This window comes from Ruditapes philippinarum, unplaced genomic scaffold, assembly GCF_026571515.1.
Source record: "Ruditapes philippinarum isolate M1 unplaced genomic scaffold, ASM2657151v2 ctg272_1_1_1_1, whole genome shotgun sequence".
NCBI classification, from domain to species: Eukaryota; Metazoa; Mollusca; class Bivalvia; order Venerida; family Veneridae; genus Ruditapes; species Ruditapes philippinarum.
In genome coordinates, this window is record NW_026860885.1 from 156,262 (window position 1) to 182,050 (window position 25,789).

At 30.4% G+C, this 25,789-nt stretch overlaps 1 protein-coding gene across 1 annotated transcript in view; it reads left to right on the top strand.

Annotated features, from left to right (window-relative positions):
• LOC132713749 (inositol 1,4,5-trisphosphate receptor type 2-like) overlaps positions 1-25,789 on the top strand; it is a 50,290-nt gene that overhangs the window by 7,076 nt on the left and 17,425 nt on the right. The window contains exons 12-49 of the mRNA XM_060696429.1: positions 529-607; positions 1,060-1,154; positions 1,522-1,647; positions 2,007-2,057; positions 2,567-2,647; positions 3,004-3,189; positions 3,457-3,579; positions 3,785-3,889; positions 4,349-4,459; positions 4,856-4,933; positions 5,298-5,430; positions 5,803-5,912; positions 6,452-6,568; positions 6,880-7,012; positions 7,740-7,839; positions 8,279-8,333; positions 8,520-8,626; positions 9,461-9,560; positions 9,910-10,017; positions 10,157-10,293; positions 10,439-10,506; positions 10,778-10,833; positions 11,156-11,317; positions 11,626-11,864; positions 14,370-14,454; positions 14,701-14,888; positions 15,142-15,255; positions 16,060-16,231; positions 16,613-16,717; positions 17,194-17,265; positions 17,540-17,669; positions 18,143-18,281; positions 20,130-20,288; positions 22,391-22,547; positions 23,262-23,359; positions 23,982-24,084; positions 24,937-24,987; positions 25,242-25,550. Coding sequence (XP_060552412.1) covers positions 529-607; positions 1,060-1,154; positions 1,522-1,647; positions 2,007-2,057; positions 2,567-2,647; positions 3,004-3,189; positions 3,457-3,579; positions 3,785-3,889; positions 4,349-4,459; positions 4,856-4,933; positions 5,298-5,430; positions 5,803-5,912; positions 6,452-6,568; positions 6,880-7,012; positions 7,740-7,839; positions 8,279-8,333; positions 8,520-8,626; positions 9,461-9,560; positions 9,910-10,017; positions 10,157-10,293; positions 10,439-10,506; positions 10,778-10,833; positions 11,156-11,317; positions 11,626-11,864; positions 14,370-14,454; positions 14,701-14,888; positions 15,142-15,255; positions 16,060-16,231; positions 16,613-16,717; positions 17,194-17,265; positions 17,540-17,669; positions 18,143-18,281; positions 20,130-20,288; positions 22,391-22,547; positions 23,262-23,359; positions 23,982-24,084; positions 24,937-24,987; positions 25,242-25,550 — 4,542 coding nt within the window. The remainder of the gene's footprint in view (positions 1-528; positions 608-1,059; positions 1,155-1,521; positions 1,648-2,006; positions 2,058-2,566; positions 2,648-3,003; positions 3,190-3,456; positions 3,580-3,784; positions 3,890-4,348; positions 4,460-4,855; positions 4,934-5,297; positions 5,431-5,802; positions 5,913-6,451; positions 6,569-6,879; positions 7,013-7,739; positions 7,840-8,278; positions 8,334-8,519; positions 8,627-9,460; positions 9,561-9,909; positions 10,018-10,156; positions 10,294-10,438; positions 10,507-10,777; positions 10,834-11,155; positions 11,318-11,625; positions 11,865-14,369; positions 14,455-14,700; positions 14,889-15,141; positions 15,256-16,059; positions 16,232-16,612; positions 16,718-17,193; positions 17,266-17,539; positions 17,670-18,142; positions 18,282-20,129; positions 20,289-22,390; positions 22,548-23,261; positions 23,360-23,981; positions 24,085-24,936; positions 24,988-25,241; positions 25,551-25,789) is intronic.

Consider the following 25,789-nt stretch of genomic DNA (forward strand, 5'->3'; position numbering starts at 1 on the left):
TTATCATTATTATTTTTCATTATGTTCTATTTATTCCATTATCGTGATTATTTATTATGTTCTATTTATTTCATCATCATTATTGTTTATTATGTTCTATTTATTCCATTATCGTGAATATTTATTATGTTCTATTTATTCCATTATCATAGCACTAACATTATAGAGCTGCGATTTACACTTGCATTATCCATACCCTTTAGCCTCCTTGTGACAACAGGGCCAGTGCAGACCAAGATTTATCTTTACCGTCTAAAAATGATTTACGATGCTCGCTATTCAGTCTCATCTTTATTTGAAACTGTCCCTAAACGTTCCCCGGTTTTGTTAGCATAAAACGTTGAACTGGTCCATTTCAGATATTTAGACTGGAAAGAGTTAAAGTTCTGTTAACAATGTAATTGCAGACCATTATCATCAATATAGTGTAAGTTTAGCTTGTACGTCTGTGCAGGCTTACCATATTGAACATTAATTATTTCTATTCTTATTTAAATATTTAAAGTTCTCGCATTTTACTGTTTTAAGGAAAGGGACGAGATCCGATTCGAGAGTTACTGCAGGATCGAACATGTTCTTACAGGATCTTGGCTGCATGCACTGAAAGGTAAGAGCACTACTTTTAATGACATTTGTTTTTTTTTGTTTTTTGGAAGTGTATTTAAAAGTAAAAAATTGAGAGATGAACAAATAAAATAATTCATATATTGCAATCGGCTCTTACAATCATCGAAAATTACCAAAAAGTGGTCAACATATACAAAAACAGCCCTTACTGCATTAGTAACGCAGTAAAAATATGGTGATAAAAAACTGAAAAAATAATTCTTAACCACACGTAACATTTTAAATAGAACTTGGATCTTATATGTTTTTACCTTTCTTAAAATGTTAGTACATTTTTCTCAATATTTATTTTCTTGGAATATTTTGGCTCATCTGGAGGCGTGAAGCTTTAATATTTTTTAATCATTAGGCCTTTTCAATAAGATGCGTAATAGTAAACAAAAAATAAAATCTCAGAATGCCAATGTGCTTTTCAATGTCTTCTTTTTCCAGATGAAGATTACATTCGTAAACAATTTCGTGACGAGGAAAGCTGCAACGACCAGTCATTGAAAGGCTTAAGAGTTTCCAGCGCCCCTGTTAAACGGGTAGTACATTAAGGAATAGAAAACTTATTTTGCTTTTACAGCGTGATCATGTATACATTTTTTTCTTGTATGTCAGACTGGTGTTTTCGTTAATGCTAGATGAGTCGCGTGCTGTAAACGTGGCGCATTTAAGAATGAAACAGTTGTTTATTTTTATAGACTTAGTTTATAAGTTTAGAAAAAAACCTTCATATCTTCGTTACAATTTTGTATCCGATTATGCTGTACATTTGTATATGATAGTCTCCACCGAAACCCTGATTTCTAATGTGTGACTATTCTTTAATAATTTGTATGTATCTTTGAGAGATAAGTAACCTGAATTCGAGTCTGTAACATGCTGGTAATTATTCGTATGTATCCGCAGGTGACCGGAAGTAGTGAGAGTCAGTACGATGACGCGTTCACAATACAGAGAGTTGAAGATGAGAATATTCGAGAATTTAACTATGTGGCTGGTATGGTACCGTTCCTACAGAATCTGATCAAAGATGTAAGTTATTGTCTACACGTTACATGACAATTATCACATTTTGTTCAATTAACGGATAAGAAAATAAATGATAAATATCAGGTTAGAATGTCATTTGAAATACCTTATTTTTCCAAGAAGTAATATTTGTTTTAACATATAGCTAATGTTTGCAGGAGCAGCCAACTATCATTATTGCTCTTTATCCGGGTGTTTGTAAACATCTGAATGTAAAAATAATGCTAATATAAACATGAATCACATCTTTTACTTCATGACAAGTAGTTCAAGTATTTATATAGAGAAATGAAATAGAAACTGTTTATTATTGTGTTACATAATCTCTCGGAGGTTTCTCTTTAAGATTTATTTTGCTTCAGAGGCAAGTTGGGATCACCCTTAACTCTAAAAAGACACATCAGACTGTACAGGTAAAATATGTTGTATTAACTTGAATTTATTTGCTTGATGTATGCAACATTGCTTTTAGATTTAATGTCGGTAACAAACGTTCATTGAGAGATAAAGAAAATGTTACAAGGAAATAAGTAATAACCAGGTTTATTGTATTGTGTTAAGTTTGAGGGGTATTGCTCTACAGAAGCAGATGTTACACTGTTCCTTTTTAAAGTCATAGCATTTTGCTACGAGTATTCTAACATGGTCTGTTTTGTAAAAGATCCGCGACAAATTTGTTGTTAATTTGAAAAGATAAATGTTAATTTCGCAAGAAAATCTATAAAAATGGATTGTCTTTGCCAATTGGTAAATGAAAATTCATAAAATTCAACCACATTTCTAATGGACAGGAGATGCTTCATATATATATATATATATATATATATATATATATATATATATATATATATATATATATATATATATATATATATATATATATATATATATATATAAGATGATAAGTTTTCTTTGTTTGCAGGCAATGGACGAACTTCAACATTTCATGATTGTGGAAAATCTGCCAAGCAAAGAAAGACAGAAATTGATGAGGAACCTTAGGGTAAGATATACTGCATTTGCAATATGTTTTCAGTATGAAACACTAAATCAAACACAAATCTGTACCTGAACATAATAATTATACATTCACATTTCTTTTAGTTTTGTTTTGAAAATGTACGTATGTATTAAGTTCTGCATTTCAGACAATTTTTTCTTAAATAAAAGGACATATGTTTTTGAAAATGATGGTTTATTTCGTAAACACAAAGATTTAAAGCAATTAAAATCATGAAATGAAATTATCAAATTAAGCTTTTAAAAGTGACTTTGTTTTCATAATCCAAATTGGTTTTATTCGATCTAACATTGATAAATTTGTATACTAAGAGAAAAATATTATTATAAATTATACAGGTGATAGATTTGCTGGTGAAGATACTACAGTTTCCGCTAGATGGCGTTGCGGATGAACATGCAATCATTCTAGTATTCAAGGAGGCATACGAGATTTTGTACACGTACATGATCGGCAAAAGTAGAAAAAATGCCCTTTACTTTGCAAAATATATCGAGTTCTTCCAGACCCAGTTTACACAAAAGGTAAACATCAGCAGAATATGTCTTCATACGGAAACGTTGATTTTTTACTTTTGAAATACTAGTTCATGAGTAGGTATGTAATTTTCCTACTGGATTCCGACATAAAGATAAATAAAAGACTAAAAAATATACTTGGGTATTTATTAATGACAAATATACAAGTAACCAATGCCTTTCAGTGCATGTTGTTTCATCGTCTGGTAAACCATTGATTATAAAATGACCATTAATTATCTATTTTGAAATATCTTTTCTCATTTTAAACAGGGAGGTATAGGTCTGAACGTTGCTCAGATGATTGTAGAGTTGATAAGAGACAAGAGAAAAATTGTTGACAGAATATCACATCATCAGATTGACGAATTTGTCGGCCTTCTGCAGTCAACTCAGGTAATCAAAATGTTCAAAAAATGTTGTTTTTTACGACACAAATTTATTCCGACAAATGGTTGATAGAGTGTTTATATACAAAGATGATAATATACTATATAGTATGTTTTAATATTGAAGAACTACTGCATATTTCGCAATCATTATTTAAAATCAAGACACATTTTTGGATATAATATGAATTAATATACTTTTTATTAACCAGAATTACAGATTTCTAGATTTACTGCACGTGCTCTGCGTGTGTGATGACATTGCTATTCCAAACAATCAAGTGTACATCGTGCAAAAATGGATGCTTGATAAACCGGTAAGTGCATCATTATAACTCCTTATTGATAATTATAGAACATTACCAATATTAGTAAGCATATATTTTACATATAGTTATAACATATATATCGCTTTACAAACGATTTTAAAGAAATGATTAATTTAGTAGTAATTTCTAAAGAAACATTGTTAAATGATCCAAATAATTCTCATTCCGCTACTTAGGTGAGTAAAAACCTGATGCGTTATGGATCGTTATCATGAGAACACGCCTTTATTCTGGGATCAAGTGTTTGGTTTGCTCGTTTAATATGAAAGCAATATACAGATATTAACAAAACGAAATGTAGAATGTTATATGACTTTCACAAATGCAAGCACATGAACTCAATGCCTACACTTTCAAGGAGTACTAATATTAGTAGTATAGACAACATCAACTGTCATTTAAGTTGTAAAGAAGGACAGTTTTAATTTCTCCATCAATTTATTACAGAGAGGAATATTTTTGACAGCTAGAGGTCAGGATATCAACAAGCAGCCGAATATACTCTACATAACAACAGATGATGCCAAAACATGGTCTGCTTTGCACGACTTTGTCAATGTATGTTTAACAAAACACGCTTGAAAGTATACGTAATGTCAAGCGTACACATTTTAATCGTAATCTCCTTAGGTATTCTTAGGCATACACTTTCCATACATACACCCATTCTTCTTTTAGCAAAATTTGCCTTAACTATGTTAATAACTGAGTATGAATATGGTAATAAAAAGGTAAATCCAGTGATATTTTACATAATTCAATTTTTAAACGAAATGAATGGATTTATACTTTTTTTGTAAAAAAAAGCATTCTTTTTGAAAATGTGTTCACTTATCATTGATTAAATACTTTTGTGGACCAAGGAAATACTAGCAAAATCTGTTTTGTATAAATTAAGAAATATATAAAACTGTACTCAGAATAATCATGTGAACATTGAATTAATGATTTTAGCCAGAACACGAAGAGTATGAGAAAGACAAACACGATTTTCTGCTACATCAGCTAGATCTTTTCATTGCTCTTTGTAAGGTATGTTATATTCAACGTTTCATTTTTCATTTTCATAATTTATTTAAAAATGTGTCAGTTGAATTACGTTAATTTAAACTTTTCAAATTGCTTTAAATGATTTTTAAAACGTTGGGAAGTAAACATTTTGCCCTATATGGAACAATACCCAATTGCACATATGTTTGGACTTCATTCAAATGCGTTATCTTCAATACTATACAATGTTGAAAATTCTTTTCAATTACTCTTTTGATTGTTTAAAGGTACTAAATATGAAAGATGTGTTGGCTTTGTGCATATAAAAGTGTTAAATAACTTACACATGTTTTATAATCATATTTGCAAGGCTTCATCTATTATTTTCTTAATTTTAATAAACAAGGGTCGTAATGATTTTGCTATCAACATAATTACAAAAGAGTCGAGGTTTCTAACTTGGGAGGAAACGTTCCTAGCTTTAAGGTCGTCAATTTTACCAGATGCTATCCGAGCAAAGTACTGTGATATCACAACAAGTTAGTGATGCTTTTTCACATATGTCATTTTTGATACTTATATAATCTCAAAAATCTTTGATAAAAAATTATCACGTTTATAAAATTGATATTTTTAATAATTGACCAAACCACGATTACTAATCAATCTCATTGTACAATATGCAAGTTAAAAATTGTCTTATGATTTATTGATAAATTTTCATATCAGTTATACCTGTCCAGACTTCTGTATTTCTTAATTATTGTGATCTTGTTTAACTATCTAACACTACATTTTTAATAAAAGTAATGATTTGGCAACAAGTGAACATTGCGAATGTTGTCATGTTTTTAATTAAAGTGCAATTTATAGTTTGCTTTGAAATCAATATATATTTCAATATTTTTAAGATCTGTTCGTTGACATTGGAAACAACTATTCCGTCTTGGCATACCCGAATATTTGCTTCGTATATGATTATGTTGGTTCAAAGGATGAAGAAAAAAGTGCAGGAGATTTTGTTAGTATTAATGCAAATTTCATTCATGTGTAATGGTTTTTTATACTGAAATGACTTTAAAAAGTTAAAAATTGATCTTTCAGTAAAACCCACTGTTTGTTCACAAGGTTAACGAAATTAAGATTGAAATAAATAACATGTAAAAATATTTGTTATTAAAGGAACTGAAACACAGAGCCACATCTAAATGAATAGTTAATACATTTATGAATACATTGTACACGTACATATAGGAATTAACATTAGATGCCATTACATTTAAACTTATATTAATCGAACTAATGCAAGTGTTATAAAGTTGACCGGTGACGATTTAATTATATTCTAGTAAATATTCAACTTTTGTTTTACCAAAATGAAATATCACATGATGATATTACGGTAGACAATACTGAAAAAAAAAACAACAACAACAAAAACAACAACTAGGGTTGAACAGGCATTTGTTTTTGCAAATTAAGTGTGTCTTGAATTAAAAAAAATTGAGCAATGGGAAAATTAGAATGAAAACAAGAGCCGTCATGCTTCTAATTTTGCAGATAATGAAAGAGCTGGTCGCCATCTTTCCTGTACTTCGAGACTGGATTGCAGAGTTTTTATCGGAGAACTTGTGCATGTATGCATCAGAGATCGGTCACAACATGCTGATTGAACAGGTCTGTAGTAATAAATGTTGATGTAGTATGTCAGGAGCTTTATTGCGTTTCATTCCTAAAGAAGAATAAAAGGAAAAAAAGAAACAGTGCAATTTTATTTTGTCACCTCTTACGATATTCACATTATTTGTAAAAATTTATGCATTGGATGTATTCCATTTATCGTTTTAAAATTTATTTTTAAAAATAAAAATCCGCCTTTATATCTTCATTTATGCAATAGGCACTTATTTTTTTTTAAAAAAGAATTATTTTAGACTTATTTAAAAGCATTACATATACTTTCTAAATATAAATTAACATTTTTGCAGGTTTTGCGACTTCTGTATTTTCTAGTAAAGTTTGGTTACTATATGGACTCCGAGGATGTTGACAATCTACTCCCACCTTTACTAAACCTTCTTGATGGTAGACACGACTATCCATTCCCTGCTAAAGACAAAGGTATGCAGATTTTGTTTTAATATAATATTATAGTTGTTACAAAACAAGCAGAAGGTTAGGTAAGAGGATTGTGTTGACATGCTTCCATTTGTGACCCACTAGTATCATCAAACTAATTACAGTATAAATTTACAAATTTGTCCCAATATTTCCCGGTCACATTCTTATTTCAAAATCTTTCATTACCATCAATCAAGCAAATGAAGTTGTATTATGTGTAATGCAAATATATTTTGAAATGATGACACTACATTCTCTTTAGTGTCCCTTAAATAAAGAATAAAAGTCGACTGAATTTATTATTTCATGGCAATAAATTGAGTTCCATTTTTAGTAATTACAATTACTAAATTACAAATGGCATTATCGAATATGATATTAACCGAGTGTATGTTAAATACTTAATTTATTGTAGGAGTTAAATAAAGTCATATTACGCTCGTCAGAGTCTCCCATAAATTTTATTCAACTCTTTCAATAAGTTTAGTATTGAATCTATACGTATATATTCTACTAATCACATAGTCAAATTAAAAGGAATGATTTTTCATTGGCATTTTACGCTAACATTACCGCGCTTTCACGCTATGTTTGTATAACGCAATGGCGTCACGTCAAACAAAGTTTTATTACACCAGACTGAGTGTAATATCTATTTTATCCAATGACTTTATTACATACCTGTGCCTTTGTTTATGTGATATCATATCTTATCTTATAATAACAGGATACAGCAAAGATGAAAAGAAAAAGGTACATGCCTATCAGATGACAGCCAGATTTGAGAAGACAAAAGAAACTGAGGCGATTAGTCGAGCAAAGTTCCAGTAAGTTAGTTAAAATATCTTACAGATTTTTTTTATCAAACCCAACATTCGTAAACTAAGACCTTCGCTAATTAATTTCTTGATATAATGATATAAAGCGTGAATTAAACTTTAAATAGTTTTGGTAATTGAAAAAATAATCAGTAAAAAAACTTATACACCTCATTGAAAATAGCCATTACATAATTAAAGTATATATTTCATAAAAGTAACTCATACAGATACCAAACAAAATATAAAGCCGTATTAACATATCCGTTTATAAAATCCATTTTCATGTTTAAATGTTGAGGTCTGCTTAAGCCGTTACAATGGATATAGGAGTTTGCATTTTTCACTGGCTCTATCAATGTAAACCTGCACATTTGCCGTGTTGGTAAACTTTTCAGTGTTCCATGTCTAGGTATAATCATGTGAAAGCATTTATATTGTATTACAGGGTGCTGGAAGTGTTGGATTTACTGTTAACATATCAGAGGAACTTGAGACTTCAGGTTTGGAAATTACTTATAGCCTAGTTACTAGTTTTTATTATAATTGCCGAAAGAAATAATATTTCAATGCCATTTTTATTGAAAAGAGGAATTCTCTTGATTCATTTCAATAACGTATTATTTTATTCTTAGTCATGAGATACTAGTTGTTTCGAGATATAGATAGATTTATCATACTTGTTTTAGAGTTTTGTGGGAAAGTTCAAAATAGCAGAACAACTGGAAGGCGAGGGAAAAACCTCAATCATGACACCGTTACTGTATGACACTTTTAACCCCCACGACCAAAGCAAGTAAGTTATTATCCTATATTATTACCCTCACTATTTTTGTAATTTAATTTCCCAAGGTCAAAGGGAAATATTCTTACTGCTAATTCAAGTTTACCATGTGTTTAAAAAAAATTTAGTACTTTTCACAATAAAAATCTGAAAAAATAAAAACCTGTAGAAACAGTGTCCAAATGAAGAATTTGTTCAGGATAATGAAACGAATTGCAAATATTTAGTTCCTCGTAGAAATACTATTTATATCCTAATAGATTTTAATATTTGTTTGAACATTAAAGTACAAAATGACTTAGAATATCTTTAATTGTGATAATTAATTCTGAAGATAAAATAAAGTATTCAGATCTATAAATAATAGATATTTAAAAGATTTGATGCTAGTATGTAAAAATAAAAGACAGGAATAAAGAAATAAACTGTATTTTGTATGGATATTTTTGTCCTATAGATAAGCTACTTGCTACATATTTTAGATTTTGTAGTACCTTTTATTGTTTTACTCCATTTGTGATTCAACATTTTATTTGGTATACGTGTTTGTTTGTTTTTCCGTTTGTTTATTTCAATTTACGCATATTCCCAAAAGTATCTCAGTCATATATGCGAGTAGTTTCTAACCATCGTGCCTTGAGAGTTACACCAGTACTAGACTACCTTCCTCCATGCTAAACTACCAAAAGCAACTAACGCCAGAGAGGTAACTGGATTAGAAATCATCGACTCTAACCCCTCGACCACGGGGCTGTATTGATATACGTGTAATAACGTGCTAAAACACATACAATTTGAATGGGAACAGTTTTAATAACTATATTTACAAATCATTGTTGTTTTTAGGAAAGCAATCGGTGTGCAGAAGAAGGTCAACAAGGAGTTGAACGATATGTTCAAGCTTTCTGCCCTGTTTGACCTCGAATTTCTTACAAAAGTTCTCATGGTAAAACATCTTTATAATTTAAAAACAGTAAAGCAAATGATTTTATATATGATTTGTGTAATAGAGCAGCAACTTTATAGAAGTATATCATCTAATGTCTTGTAACATAAATAGTAAAATAGAGAGAAACAGAATCCCTAAAGAACGCACAAAACGACAGGATTGCAGACTCGGTTAAAAACTATCAAAGTTTCTCAAAGTTAATATTTAAAGTAATGTTCCTTTTGCAAACGGGTACTGATTCCTGATTTTATTTTGGTTAATTTACTCAGAACAGAAACTATGCTGATAAAAGAATAGAAACTTCAGACTCTTACATAGTAATTTCTTAGTCATTCATTATCTGCAGGACTTGTCGATGTACAAAGACAACAAGATGGTGCTAAAATCCATGACTATCATGAACAAGCTTTACTCGACAAAGAGTTGCATGTTTAACATCGGCAGTCAAGCCCAGGTGAGCATATGTTAGAAACCTTCAATCATTCTTTCTTATTTTTATTATTCAACTTTGTTTGATCTTTATTAAGATATTATTATAAAGACCCTAGTAAAAACATTTTGTCGTGTATACAATGAATAATTTTTTGTTCTAGATATTGCTGACACAGGATTCTGCACGTGTGCACAGAGAGGTGTTGAAGAATATGCCAGTCTTGAGGAGACTTTCAAATGCCAAATTAGATGACCTCCAAATAAAAATGATGGGCAGCATACTCGATGATCTTGCAGAGTAAGCCATATTATTTTACATACAATTTGTAAGTAATATTTTTGTTAAATCTGTCACAGTAAGATAAACTTTGCGGTATAGTTCAAATAGATTTGAATAATTTGACTGTTTGTTGTGAAATACACTCTCACTTTTAATGTTTCAGGTTTTGTCATCTACCAATGACACCTGATGAGCCACACCCAATGAACCAGAATATTCTGATAAGCAATGGTATCACCTTTATTTTTGTTTTGATTTCGTTTATTTTAAATTTTTAGTAAGATAAAAAAATTACCCCGTTTATGATGTAAAATATAGACAATCAGATCTTATACCATGTTTACATTGTATTTATCACACTACATACATTTGTACTTATTATGTTGTGTTATGTTATTTTCTATATATTTGTAACACGTTTGTTAAAATAGGAAATAGAAAAAAAATGAGAAAAAGTAAATACCATATTTTAATTGAAATTTTTTATTTTTTATTATACAAGGTGTCCTCGACGTTCTGTTTACAATACTTGAGCAAGATATTGATCCGAAACTGATGGTAAGTATTTTATTTGTTAACGTTTTCTATTCCTAGTTTATTTCTTAATTTTCTGGGTTGCTAAAAGTCTAAAGATAGTTAGAAATGGGAGAAGGATAAGTATTGTGTTTGCTCTTTACAAATTATTGGATAATTGAAATGCTGGTGTCAGAAATAATGTAAAACATATTATAGCCAAAGTTATAAATACAGTTATTGGAAAATTGAAATGCTTAATATATTTAAAAGGCCGAAAATCATATTATAACCAAAGTACAAGTAAACACAGTGACATCGTTCATACATTTAACATCATATTTGTTATGTATTTCTTTATTAATAGAGTGTATATAGTGGTATGGCGGATATATTCAAGAAATCTTTCTACTTGCTAAAGCTGTTAGCGAGGGAGAATTTCAGTGTCCAGTACAAGATAATGGAACGACTGGACATCATGTTAAACGTCAAAGTTGTAGAATCAGACCTGGCAATCGCACTGAAAGAGGTTAAGTTTCAACATATTTATCAAGCTTGATTATGAATCAAGTTCTTACAGTTTATATGATTCACTGTCTATATTAAACATTGTGTAATAATATTTATATTCGCGTGCATTATTATTTTGCCATGATTCTTAAATTATAAAGATTTTACCATGAAAAGAATCAATCAATTAAATAAATTCTGAATAATGTTTCGATTATTTTTCTTATATGGTGATATATTTGATAAATATATTACGAATGAAATATTATATAGTGATTACAAACAGTCAGACGTTTATATGAAATCAAATATTTTTGTTTTAATTAGGTATTCAATGGAAACCAGTTTACCTGCTTAAAGATTTCACAGAAACAAATACAGAAAATTGTCACTCGAATAGCAGAACTTCAGGAAAAAGCTCCAGAATTTCTTGATCTACTTGGTATGGTCGTCAAAGTGTCAGGTCTCAATCTTACCCTGAAAAGGAACCAGGCTTACGTCATGAAGTACATTATGCAGAGCTATCGAAGGGTGGCTTTTGTTCTTGATATGTCAAGGGAAGAAAGGTATAAATAAATATTTTGATGACAGAAGGTTTTTGAAAAAACAATTTTTCGCTATATTCAATAGCGCTGGGAAATATGACAAGAAGAAGAATATAACTTGGTAAAACAGAAAAACTATGTAAACATATCTTTATAGATAGATAGATAGACAGATTTATTTCAGTATTCAGTAAATAACATGGTAGAACATATCCAATACATGATAAAACAATAAAAACAAATATCAATGTAAAGAAATGCACCATATCAAAAACATCATACCAAGGATAACACAAGAAAGAGAACTTAATCTCTTATTTCCATTGTGGTCCTTAGATACTGGTGGTTTTGACAAAGAGAGGCATGAAAATGACTTATCTCAGTTTTAAATTAAAGAAAGACAATAGTATACATAAAATTTTCAAATTAAAATAAATTAATAAAAATAATAAATATTAAGACTAGAGGATAGGCACCCTTAAAAGAGATAATTACCCATTAAGTAAATGTTTTTTAACAGATAATTTAAAATTGTACAATTTTGATTTCATCCTAATAGAAGAGGGTAGTTTATTCAACAATACACATCCATTGTAAGCAAAAGACTTTGATCTGAAACCTTTGACCTTAGGTAGCATATAACAACCACTTTAACTTGACCTGGTCCTGTAAGTTTGAACAGAATCTAATGGAATAAAGTTTTCTCCCATATATTCAGGGGCAAGTCCATGTTTTATTTTAAAAACATTACATAGGATGATTTGATCAACTCTTTTCTGGACAGGTAGCCAATTTAAAATTTTAAAGTGTTCATTATCAATATGTGACCTATAATCAAGATTTAGAACAAACCTTATTAATTTATTTAGTGTGACTTGGAGTTTATCCTTCCAGTATTTAGTAACCCCAGGAAACCAGAAACAACATGCATAATCAAAATGACATTGGATGAGGGCCATAACCAAAAGTTTTTTAGTGTGAAATGTGAGATAATCACGTTTTCTATACAGAAACTTTAACCTTACATTGGCCTTTTTAGTCCCCTACCGGTTTACCGGAGGGGACTTTAGGTTTACCCTCCGTCCGTCTGTCCGTCCGTCCGTCTGTCAGTCCGTCAGTCCGTCCGTCCACAAAACTGGATCCCGCGATAACTTGAAAAGTACTGAAAATATTTTTATGAAACTTGGTATATGGATAGATGGCAGTATGGAGATTATGCACGTCTTTTTCTTTTCTTCCTATGTTGAAAATTCTGGTTGCTATGGCAACAAATAGGCTGAAAATATGGCAAATTTTACACATAAACTGGATCCAGAGATAAAGCAAAAAGTACTGGAAATATTTTTTATGAAACTTGACATATGCGTAGATGGCAGTCTTGAGATTATGCACATCTTTTTCTTTTCTTCATATGTTGAAAATTCTGGTTGCTATGGCAACAAATAGGCTGAAAATATGGCAAATTTTACACATAAACTGGATCCAGTGATAAAGCAAAAAGTACTGGAAATATTTTTATGAAACTTGACATATGGGTAGATGGCAGTCTAGAGATTATGCACGTCTTTTTCTTTTCTTCCTATGTTGAAAATTCTGGGTGCTATGGCAACACATAGACTGAAAATATGGCAAATTTTACACATAAACTGAATCCAGTGATAACTCAAAAAGTACTGGAAATATTTTTATGAAACTTGACATATGGGTAGATGGCAGTCTTGAGATTATGCATGTCTTATCTGTTCTTCCTATTTTGAAAAAATATCAGTTGCCTTGGCAACAAATAGGCTTAAAACATGGCAAATATAACAATATTTGTGATTAGTCAAAAAGAGCTGAAAACTTTTATGAAATTGCATCTTTAATTCAAGAGTTATCTCCTGTTTAAGAATTTTGCTTTTAAAATGTTTTATTTTGGTAACAGGGATGTTTCAAATATTAAATTTAGAGTGTCCTTCAGTCTGTCTGTTCATAAAAACTGTTTCCTGTGATCACTTTTAAAGAACTTTTCCAACAAATGTACTTAAAATAGAGAAAAATTGAAACATTAGTGAATGGCCCTTCAGAATGTTGATGGGGTTCTAACCGGTAGGGGACTTATGGATTGCTTGCAATACTATGATAATTGCTTGTTAATAATAGAACTTGCCATTGCTTCACCGGAGAGAGACTGATCAAGTGTTGCACCTAGATATTTGACATTAGAAGTTGACTGTATATCAGTCCCTTTACAACTGACATGAAGAGATGAACCTGTTTTTAACCTATGTTTAGCTGTATACTAAAGGAAAAAATAGAAATACATGTAACTATATAAAATAGAATTTATGTGACCTATTAAATGAGGCTTTCTTTTATCTTTAAATTCAATATTTTTAGGAAGACGAAATAAATTAATTGGACAAAGTATTATTTCAGAATAAAAAGGAATAAGCAATTAAAAGATGATATCACATTATTAAAGCTGTAGATGTATATCAACTTTGAGCATTTTTTATGTATTGCCTGTATATAATTACATTCTAGGATAAATATACTAACAGACCCAGGTGAGATCGCCAGGTTACGGTACTACATTAGTTTACTGGACTTGTTAGCCGCATGTGCTGAGGTAAATTTATTCATATATCATTTTACCTTGCAAATAATATATATTATGAAAATTAGCATAAAGGTAAATTTTGCCGGAATAGAAAAATATGGTACAAAGTATGACATTAATGTATATGCAAATATTTTGTACGTATTTATATCTTGTTGGCTTTCTTTAGGGATTCTGTATTTATCTATTTTGTAATATTGTGAATATTTAGGAATTATTCTGACCTTCATTTTAATATATGAAGATGTGTTTCAGGGAGAAAACATGTTCATAGAATCCCTATGTCAGACTATTCTACCTATCGATGACCTACTTATGGTCTTGAATAGTGACAAGGTGGATAATGTCTTCAAGAAGCCATTTTTGAAATGTTTGCACCATGTATACATGAAGACTGGAGACACAAAAATGGACACTGGGGCGAGTGAGCTGTCGCATTTTGAGTAAGATAATTGTCTACAGTCGTTTAGAGTTATTGTATGTTTTCTTTTTAACGGTTTGTATTTAGCATTTGTATCGTAATGTTAACAGTACAACATTTCGAAGAGCAGAAAAGTTAAATATTAACGTGTGATTGATCTGCAACAGTTCATAAATTATTACATGTATAAATGTATGACCTTAATTATGCTACATAATTATAGAATTGCTATATAAATATGTTTTCAATTTTATGTTAGTTATAATTTTATACAGAGAAATATGGCATTATATATCGATTGTCTCCCTTGAGATGAACAAACTTACAGACAGCATAAAAGCAGATCCGGACAAGATGGCCATATATATTAACTGTGCACCAGAGAAAAGGTGAGGAATATATTTACTTTATCAACAAAGCAAGGCTACTTATAATTTAAACTACATGTAATTGTATTTATAACTTTCTGCTCTCAGCCTAGACATTAAAGTTTATAATCAGTCAAACTGGAGAAAAATCCTAAAGAACGCCCTAAATGACAAAATTGAAAATATTGCAGACTTTATTTGAGCCTATTCACGGACGGTAGTGGTAATTGCAAGCTACCGTTTGTACCCTCCCCCCAGCATCGGCTTACAGTAGAAATGCATTTAACACTAATTTAACAGTGACAGTAAAAATTGCATCACTTCATCAGTAAGAAAAATAATAAGTTATTCTTGACTAGTTGACTTTATCCTATCTTTATATAGATACATTACAAATTACAGTTTGTGCATTTTATAGTAATGTCATTTAAACATTAAATAAGATAATTACATAAACTGGAATCACAAAAGTCTTTTATAAATTTCATTCTAAATATTTCATAACATGGTATAAGCTTACATTGAGCCGAGCCACGACAAAACCAACATAGTGGGTTTGCGACCAGCATGGATCCAGACCAGCCTGCGCATCCGCACAGTCTAATCAGCGTCCATGCTGTTCGCTATCAGTTTCTCTACTTGTAATAGGGTTGGATCCTGTTCTCTATCAGTTCTCTACTTGTAATAGGGTTTGTAAGCGAACAGCATTGATCCTGTCAGACTGCGCGTATGCGCAGGTTGGTCTGGATCCTTGCTGGTCGCAAACCCATTATGTTGGTTTTGTCGTGACGCGGCTCAATTCGTTTTTTTATTTTAAATACTCAGCGGACAAGCGGCAGCACCAGACTTCGAGTCCAGTTCGTTCGGAACAATGCTGTACTTTCTTGAAGGGGTGTTACCATTCCTTACATCATTTTATCAGTATTTCTATTATCCTGAAAGACATTCCCATCCTAATGAACTTGACGAGACTGACCATATAGCTAAAGCCGTCGTGGTATGTGTGAAAAAATCTCTTTAAATTCTGTTTAAATCACTGACAACATTGTTTTAGATTCACAGATTTTTGTTATTCAACTAGCACACTTTTATTTGTTAAAAATAAGAAACCCATCACTTTTAATTCTTAACCGCGAAAAGTTCGCCAAAATGTTTTAAAATGTAAATAAGAATAGAAAGCAATATCGCGTGGTTTATAATATAACTGAATAATTTGGATGGTCAAATGATTTGAAAAAACGTGTAATTTTTCAGTTTTTCTATAAGCATAAATTTGTCTTAAATAATAGTTGCGTACAAAGCGTTACAAATGACCGTAACGGTTGTATAGTCATTGAATTTATACTCGAGTAAGAGTTTTGTATTCATTACTTTACAGCTATTTGGAGAGATTCTTGGACCACTTATCCACAAACCACTGCACATGAAGAATATCAGTGAAGCAATTACAGTTCTTGTACCAATATCAAACATGCCCAATTCTGTAAGTTTTAATATAATACTACTTACTATTTTCTTTCCGAAAATGACTGTAAAACCAATTAAGATATGAGTATTTTAGGTTCAGTGCAGAAACTATCAAGTATAATGTGGTTTCTTTGTGGGAATATCCTAATGTGGATGTATACTAACATAGTCATGTATAACATTTAATGTTGAATAGCGCTTAAGTCTGTGATTGTGGGCATGCATGGTAACATGCATTGACCAATAACGTCAATGAACGAGCTAAAAATTACAATCATAAAGCTTTTTTCAATTAGCCGTTTTGTGCGTTCTTTAGGCATACCGTTTTCCCTATCTAATTCAAATTCGATCTCTTAGTATAAATAAATTAATCATTCTTACTTACTCTTCAATAAGTTCTGTCTGACACATACTTGTTTTTAGTGAAAAATATTTGATACGATGTCATTTTTGATATTTAACATGTCTTATTGTGTACATGATAATTTACAGAACATAGAAACAATCTTAGGACGATGGGCGTCTGGCATAGAAGCTGAAGACACATCGAGTGCTATCAGAAAGGTACATGTTTGTTTTTTATCATTATAATTTAAAAACAAAACTGTTTTTCAATATCAATACAAATATTTTTGACTGGAATAGCTAAAATTCTAATGTGTATGATACAATGCTTAATATATTTTTGAAAGTATCCCAAATTTAATATTTGTACGCGTATACAAAAGAATATCTTGCTTTTATTGTGATAACTTGTTTTACCTTTGTCACCGGACTGAAACATTTGATCAAGTGCATTGTGTCCGTTGTTGTAATTTATTCATTTTTATCTAATCAGGGCAACATCGAATACTACTCGGATGAAGTGGAGATTAATGCCAAATTTCGATCGTTTACTAAGAATTGTTCTATAGTGTTTGCCGGCCACAATACTGTTGCTGCACAGCTTGGCTATAACCTTGACCGAGGTAGGTAAAATTATATATATATAATCAAGCCCTACCTTAAGCAATTTTGTTTTCGTTAACTGCCATACAAGTTCTTGTCATAAAATATAGACAGTAGTACAAAATTTTGATTTCAACCCAAATTGTTAAGAAAACACATTGACATATCGAAATAATAGAACCACTCACTTCAAGCGGAGTAACATCACAGTGTCTTCTGTGGTTTAGTAAGTATGTTAACCCGAAATTAAAATATTTATCCTACATTCCAATTTTCTAAATAAAACATAAAAAAACATATATTTTTCTTTGCACTGTTTCGTTTCAATGCCATTCTCTTCCTTTTGCTATTAAAATGTCATGAGATACAATTTTAGATTTAGTTTTGTGATGTGATATCGAATTCAGGAATAAACGATGTTATGATCGAATATTCGGTTATGTCTACCAGTCTATAACTTGCAAGGTACTAAATTAATGTTGTATTTATTCAGAGTATACAGTGTTAGGTGGTGATGAAGAATTACCGCTCGGTGAAGAGTTCCAAAGTTTAGTGAAATGTTTCGTTAACCATAACGAAAAGAAAACGGCCAAAAAGTATGAGTGGACGGCAAAACTTATAGAACAACTCAAGTATGTAAATGTGTTTACATAAAATACAACCTCGTATAATTGAATGTACATGTAAAATAAATCTCAGAAATTAAGGGAATAGCGTTTTATAAAGATTCAATCAAAATGCATATATTACATGGGGTGTTTAAGTAAGTTTTATTCAATTGTGTTTTCATACATTTTATTCATTTACACAAATTTTGAAATAATCTAATAGTTAATGAATACAATTCTATATCATATTCATATCCTAAAGTAATCAGACCTGCAGTAATAAATATAAATTTGTAGCTGAACATTGATTTCCTATCCGATTATTAAGGACAATATATACCCTAGAAATGAATTCAGTTTTTCCTCTGAAATAATGCAAACCTGTGTTGAATGATGCTTTAAACATGGATTTGGAGCATGTTAGATATTTATCACATGCAGAACGAAAACAGTGTTGAATATGAAATAATTTGTCATACAAGTAGCAAAACTTAAACTAAATGGTAATTTGTCTTCCACACAAAATGTGCATTTTATCATGTCATTACATTGATTTCTGTTGATAAAGTGCATGACTAATAAACTTAGCTTTATCAATCACCCCAAGCTTTATCAGATACCTCATCAATACATATTTTGACCTTGACGGAACTACTTTTTTCGGGTCATTTCCGGTCTACTGTTTACATCGGATACTACAAATACTACATATTTTGATACGATGAAAATAAAACATTTTAAAAACACAAAAAAAAATTGTTACTGTTTTATTTTTATTTTGTTGTATTGCTTCACACTTTTTAATAAATTAAAAGAAATAATTTTTTTAGTCAGATTCTCCATCGCCTTTTACAGATCAAACTGGCACTGTTACAAATAAGTCATTAGAGTCCATTTCCATATCTCATACTGCAGTTTCAACGGAGTCACATGGCCAAATTAATCTTGGCCAAATCAGTTACCCCACCCACTCATCACAGCAGATTGCTTTATCCAGCAACAGCTTAAATTCCATATTTTATGGCGCAGTATTGCATGTCAACAACCTGAATGTTTATTCAAGTCGGTAAATTCCCTTTAAAAGATATAAACACTTGACGATGAACTGGTAAACTTAAAATTTCCATTTTCCGTGAAATCAGCTGTTCAACACTGTTCAACTACATTTTCAAATCTTGTTTACTTTGTGTTTTCTTATATCCTGTTTATTAATGTCACACTGATATGTCTCATGAAACGCTTGATATTGAATAAAAACACGTAATCTTATTTTGTGAATTGATAAATCCATTTAACCCAGACATTATGTCCAATTTTCATCTATCGATTACGCTCGTTCAACGTTCATAATCCATACGTCGGTACATTCAAGATGGCGACATGAAACCAAAATATCAAAAATATGCGAAATTTGAGAAATGAAATAAAAAGAATGGACTATTTTTTCCTGACACTGGATTGGAAATATTTAACTGATAAACTATCAATCGAATAGAAATTTTGAATATGAACGCGTCACTTACAATTAACTAAAACATTCGGGACTATTTCTTTTTTATTTGACATTTCACATATTATTGCGCGCCGTCTGAACACGAGAGGTTCTGGATAGGGTTTTGCTTCAATTAAAAAACATCATTTGAAATTGAAAACATGACAAATAGAATACCAAACAAGTGCCTAATATTATAAAATTTATCAGGCTCGGCACGAAAAAAATGAAGAGCTCGGTAGAGCCTCGCCCTTCATTTTTTTCTTAGCCTTGCCTGATAAATTTTATAATATCAGACACTAGCATGGTATTCTCTATATTTCAAAGACGAACGTGCATTAACATGTACGTGTAATTGACGTTGATATTTTTCATAACAGAATATCATCGGGATTCACTAGATTAACAGAACAGGCAAGACAGGAAATGGACGAACTGAACATTAAATGTTTACAAATATTGAGGGCCATGGTGCATAATGAAGAACGAAGACTGCCTGATGACTGGCCAACAAGAACAGCGGAACCAAAAGTTGCAAAGTACTTACTATTAAATTGAAACAAAACACTATTCTTAACTTAATTAAATTTAATATAATGCATATGTCATGCTCTGAATATAAACTTTGCAAATTGTACAGAAATATTAAACGGAACATGCGGATTAAAATATTAAAGTGACTTCAGGTGTAAACAAAACAGAGGGTGTTATCTTTGTACGATCTATAGCTTTATGAAGATGTTTGATATATAAAGGAAAACAACGTCTTTTTCGGTATAAATATGACTGATAAAAAGAGCTAATTATTGTAATTTAAGAAATACGTGGGTTTATTTGGTCATCTGTCAAAATTTATTACAGTTGTTTAGGCAGTAGCGGATTTTAGGGTATAGCGGATAAAATGGCAGTTACAATGCTCCTTTCCATCAAATATGCCTTTTTCAAAATAATACAATTATACCATCAAAAAGAGTGATATATTTGCCATCCGTGGCTAATTTTGTTTTATTTATTTCAAATTGCACAGCGAGTTTTTCTTACATAAATCAGAACGAGGTAACCGGATGTTGTCACCGTCAGACTGTTTATAAGCGCTTCCAAAAGAAATAAACAAAAAACTATTGATCAACACCAAATTAAGTAATGAAATATTGACATGATTTGGTGTAAAAATCATTTGTTTATAAATTTGCAAAAGCTTTTACAGATATAACTCCTACTGACACTAAAAATTATTGAAAATGAATAGCAAGTGCTTCTGTCAGTAACGGATTTTACATTTGGGGGTGGTCTCAAAAATTTTTTATGTGTCAAAACGCCGTCAAAAGTGGATTAAAAATAGACTTTAACAAAAAAAATATCCCAGTTTTAATGGTATAATATTAATTATTATTTATTCTATCTTTTTATAATTTAAACTCAGTTGTATTGATACTTTGAATATACCATCATTATTAGCCCTTCTTTCAACTAGATTATAAGATTAATAATGGCTTTAATGTAAAACAGACCTCTTTTTCATTGAACTTTGTTGTTTCATTTTTCATACTTAATACACATGCTCAGCTCAAGTTTATTGCCAAATTTTTGTAATTTATGTATTCAAAATATATAGTTTACTTTTTAATTCATCTATACAGATCTTAGGAAATATTGTTTTTATTTGTTAAATTGCAACATATTATACGGTTATCATTGCTTGTATACTGTGATGTTACAAAATAAATAAATAATTTTTAAATAAATAAAGCTATTTACTATGGTTGATATAATTTTAGATTTTTTAAAGAAATAACTATGGTAAACTATAGCTATGTTCAAACTATTACATGTCACAGTTGTATCATAAGTTGTTGACCAGATATTTATTTATAAATTTATCTACTTGTAGAAAAATTTGAAAGATTACTATCAAATGTAACATTTTTCATTCCAGTAACCCCAAAACATGTTTCTGTGACATGTACTTAGTAAATACTAAATTTAGGACGTTTTGAGTCGCCCTCATTGACCTTCACCTACCTATCCCATACTCCCCAAAGCTATCCGCTACTACCTGAACTATATGCCGAACATAAACAAAGAGTACTACATGTAATGTCAAACATACTGCTAAAAATATTTTATTTTAAAAAGGGAAGTAGTTTGACTACTGAATGGCATCAATTTGATTTTCTGAATATTATTATTAAAAACATAAGCAGCGCCGATCTCCTTAGCTATCCGCTACTGCCTAAACAACTGTACAACTAATTTAGATATTTAAAAGATATTTTCAAATTAAAAATACAAAACAAAATTAGTTTGATCATTTGTAGCAGAGCATTCTGATTTACATTTTTATTTGAGACAAAGATATCAATAATACTCATTTTCTATCATGGCAAAAAGAATTTTTTCTCAGATATTTAAGTTGAGTTTAATATCACTTGCATAAAGTTAAAATAATTAACATATTAATGTTATGATAACTTTGTTTAAAATTCAGAGTACAAATTTATCGATATGTTAAGTCAAAATATTTATTGAGATATATGCAAAGAATGAATACCGAGGGTATTTTAGTGTTAAAGAAAGCAATACAAAAATAGCTTTCTATCTAAGCTAGCTTGTACATTGTATACATTTGTATTTTTATCAGGATACTACGAGGAATTGGGAATATTCAAAAGTTTTATGACTCCAAAGATGCCATGATGAAAATATTACCACATCTGGCCACACGAAATGAACAAGTAGCGAAAGAAACTCTTGGCTTTCTCTGTGCTTTATTGTTAAACGCCAACAGAACGGTCCAGGTATGTGTAGTGGTTTTCACTAGAAGGCAATGTCATGTAGCGTAGCACATGTGTACTGCTGGTGTGTGATCGTGAATGCTTTAATTTTGTCAGAGTTCATAGTATAATGATTAAGGGTTATGTTGCAGATAACCATTTATACACAATCACATGTCAAAAAACTTTATTACGAACTAAATTAGAGAAAATTTTCTTTACTTGAGGGAAAAAAAGAAAATTACTTCATATGTTGACAGAAGTATTTTTAAAAAAAATATACATGTCTCAATTTTTCACAAGAAGCTTTAAAACGTTGAAAGTTTTGTAGTGAAGAAAGAGGACAAGAAAACATTGACATACAAGTACCTTTGCAATACATTCAACATATATATACATTTGACTGAAAAAGCATTCTGTTACGGTATTTATTTTAGTGTTGAAGTATTCATGATATGTGATGCTTCCTTAATTAATAATGTAACATTATTCATTTTTTATATAAGCAATGACTCTCGGAAGGAGAAACCGAGTATAGTATAAACACATTTATTTACAGATTGCTTTATTCAATAAGTCAATGAGTGGCCTTTATTTACAGGTTGATTTACACACCTGAGACTGAGACAGACTTAGAGATGATCTTTAACATAGGTTTTACTGTACATGTTTAGATAGTGAAATGATATGCAAACGTGCAAACATTACTTACAATATGTTTCTTTCACATTTATACAGGAGTCAATGATGAACTATTTCCTGTCAACAAAGGAAGAAGTATTTTTCATGGCCATACGTGATAGAATGTCATGTTCAACCAATACTATTAAGGAAAAGTAAGGAAACTTTTTTTTCTATGACAATATTAACACCAAGGCACAATTTACTTATTCACATTCATTAGCATAAGGTGGCATTATGCCAATACAGAGGTATATAATGAGTGAACAGGAGAAAAGTCAAACTAAGTTTACACGTTGCCATAATTCATTTTAATTTTATAGTTTTCTCCACATAAATGATGAAAAACTCGCATAGCCCGAGTGAATTTCTGTAAATATCTATTGGATTTACCTGTAACGTTAAATTCGTTAAAACAATGGGGCAGTCTTATATTTTAGGTTAAACATTTTCCAATATCAACTGTAGGTCAATTAATATTAAATCAGTCAATATTTTGAAATATATGTATATAGTCAATTCAGCTTTACTTGGCAATGAAAGAAATGTACATTATATCATTTTAAAGTAAGCAAAGGCCTGTTGATTTTACAATCATTCACTTGTAAATTCAAAGATTCAGCTAAATGTTTCTTAAACAATACATACAATAATAATATCATTATTATAATGCGATCAGTAGATAGCATATTATATGAATGTTGTTTCTTTTCCTGTGTTTAATTTCATATAAGACAATATCAATAGTTTAAGACCGACGTGAAAATCGTTTTTCAGGCGGTCTCTTCAGGCACAAATGGATGTGCAGAAAAAGAAAAGCTCTACCAAAAACGTTACGTCAAGAGGTGATAAAACATCGGTGTCAGTTAAGGCCCTACAGGCAAGTTGATTACCTTTTTTATATTTCAAACTGGGAACTTCGTCAGTTTGTAATGAAGTCACAGATTTTAATTGTATAAATTTTAATTTACAATGCTCGTACTCGTTAAGGATTAGATTCTTTGATTTCTTTTTCAACGAACTCCTGAAATTTAATCTGTAAGTTTATAATAATATGTTGAAGTCCGTGCTACGGAGCGTTGACGGTAGCTTGCATTATTACTACCCACCGCCAATAGGCTCAATTAAACTGAGTCTGAAACATTATCAATTTTGCCGGTAAGGCGTTCTTGAAGTTTTAATTTTTATATGTTCTAAACTTTTCTGCTGCATATATATATAAGCTATTAAAGAAAGAAAATTATTGGACTGTGTTCTGTCATCATATTGCTTACTGTGAATCATTTCCATGACTCCCAGTTAGATATGTTAAATAAATGTCTTACTTTTATGATTAAAGCTTCTAAAAATCCTGTAATTTCAAGGATATAACATATACACATTGGAAATGTATCATTTTAACATTTTTGTATGCGCCTTTTGTCATTGATTGACTAGCGATTCTGTATAAAATACATGTACAATTTTTTCTTTATAAAGAATATAATTAGTACCGGCAAAATAAAATTCAAATTAACTCTTGACCTGATTGAACCACTAGGACAGAACCTGGCCAGATTGCACTTCCATGTAATACGAATATGTTCTTTAATTGTTATTAACTCAACTTTTGTATTTTGATACTGAATTCTCATAAACATTGAATGGACTGCTTCAAGTTAAATGTTTGGACAATCCATTTCACAAAATCAGAAGGTTAAGGGAAAATGTCTTATGCAATATAATATTTCAGCAAATTCAAGCGTATGAAACTGCGTTGCGGCTACAGAGGTTGAACGGATGGGTACGTATCATTAAAATTCTGATATTGTTTTACAATAAATCTTTAACTTTAAAGCTGATCAATCAAATCAATTTTAAGTTTTTACATGGATGACATAAACAATTTTAGTTCATATATGTTAAATATGTTTTACAATATAAATACAGTGTATATTATTTTTTATTGCAAATTAAAATGTGTTATATATGTCATTTTTTTATGTCTTTCTTAAATAAAAAGAAACTACATTTTCAATAAATTTTACTTTTGCTAAGAAACCAAAGCGACATGCTCCAAAGAATGGGCACAAAAACGGAGAGTCTAAAGACAAGAAGGAAAAGATTAATAAAGCAAAAGAAGCTGAAAAAGATAAAAAGAAACAGACAAAAGCTCCAAAGACTGACAACAAAGGTAAAAAGAAACCGACTCATGCAGATGGGGCAGAAGTTGCAAGCACAACAAAAGATGATCTAGCTTTAATCAACGACGCATTTGAAGACAATGAAGTGGCTGAAGTTAAAGTGGAGATACCTGACGAAATTGAAGATCCAAATCCTGATGAAGATGTTGAAAACGCCGAAGAAGTATATTATTTTCATAAAATATGACTTGTTTAGATATCATCGAGATTATAACGTGCATATGATTTATTAATTTAGTGCATTTTTAATTTCAAAAATAATTTACTTATCTGATTATGGACACTCAGCAATGTTTGGCTTTTATCAATATAGTTATTAAGATCAATTATTAATTCTATTTAGACAATTTCTAAAATACCTATTTATTCAATGTTTTTGTAATCATTTTAAAGTAAATGTAA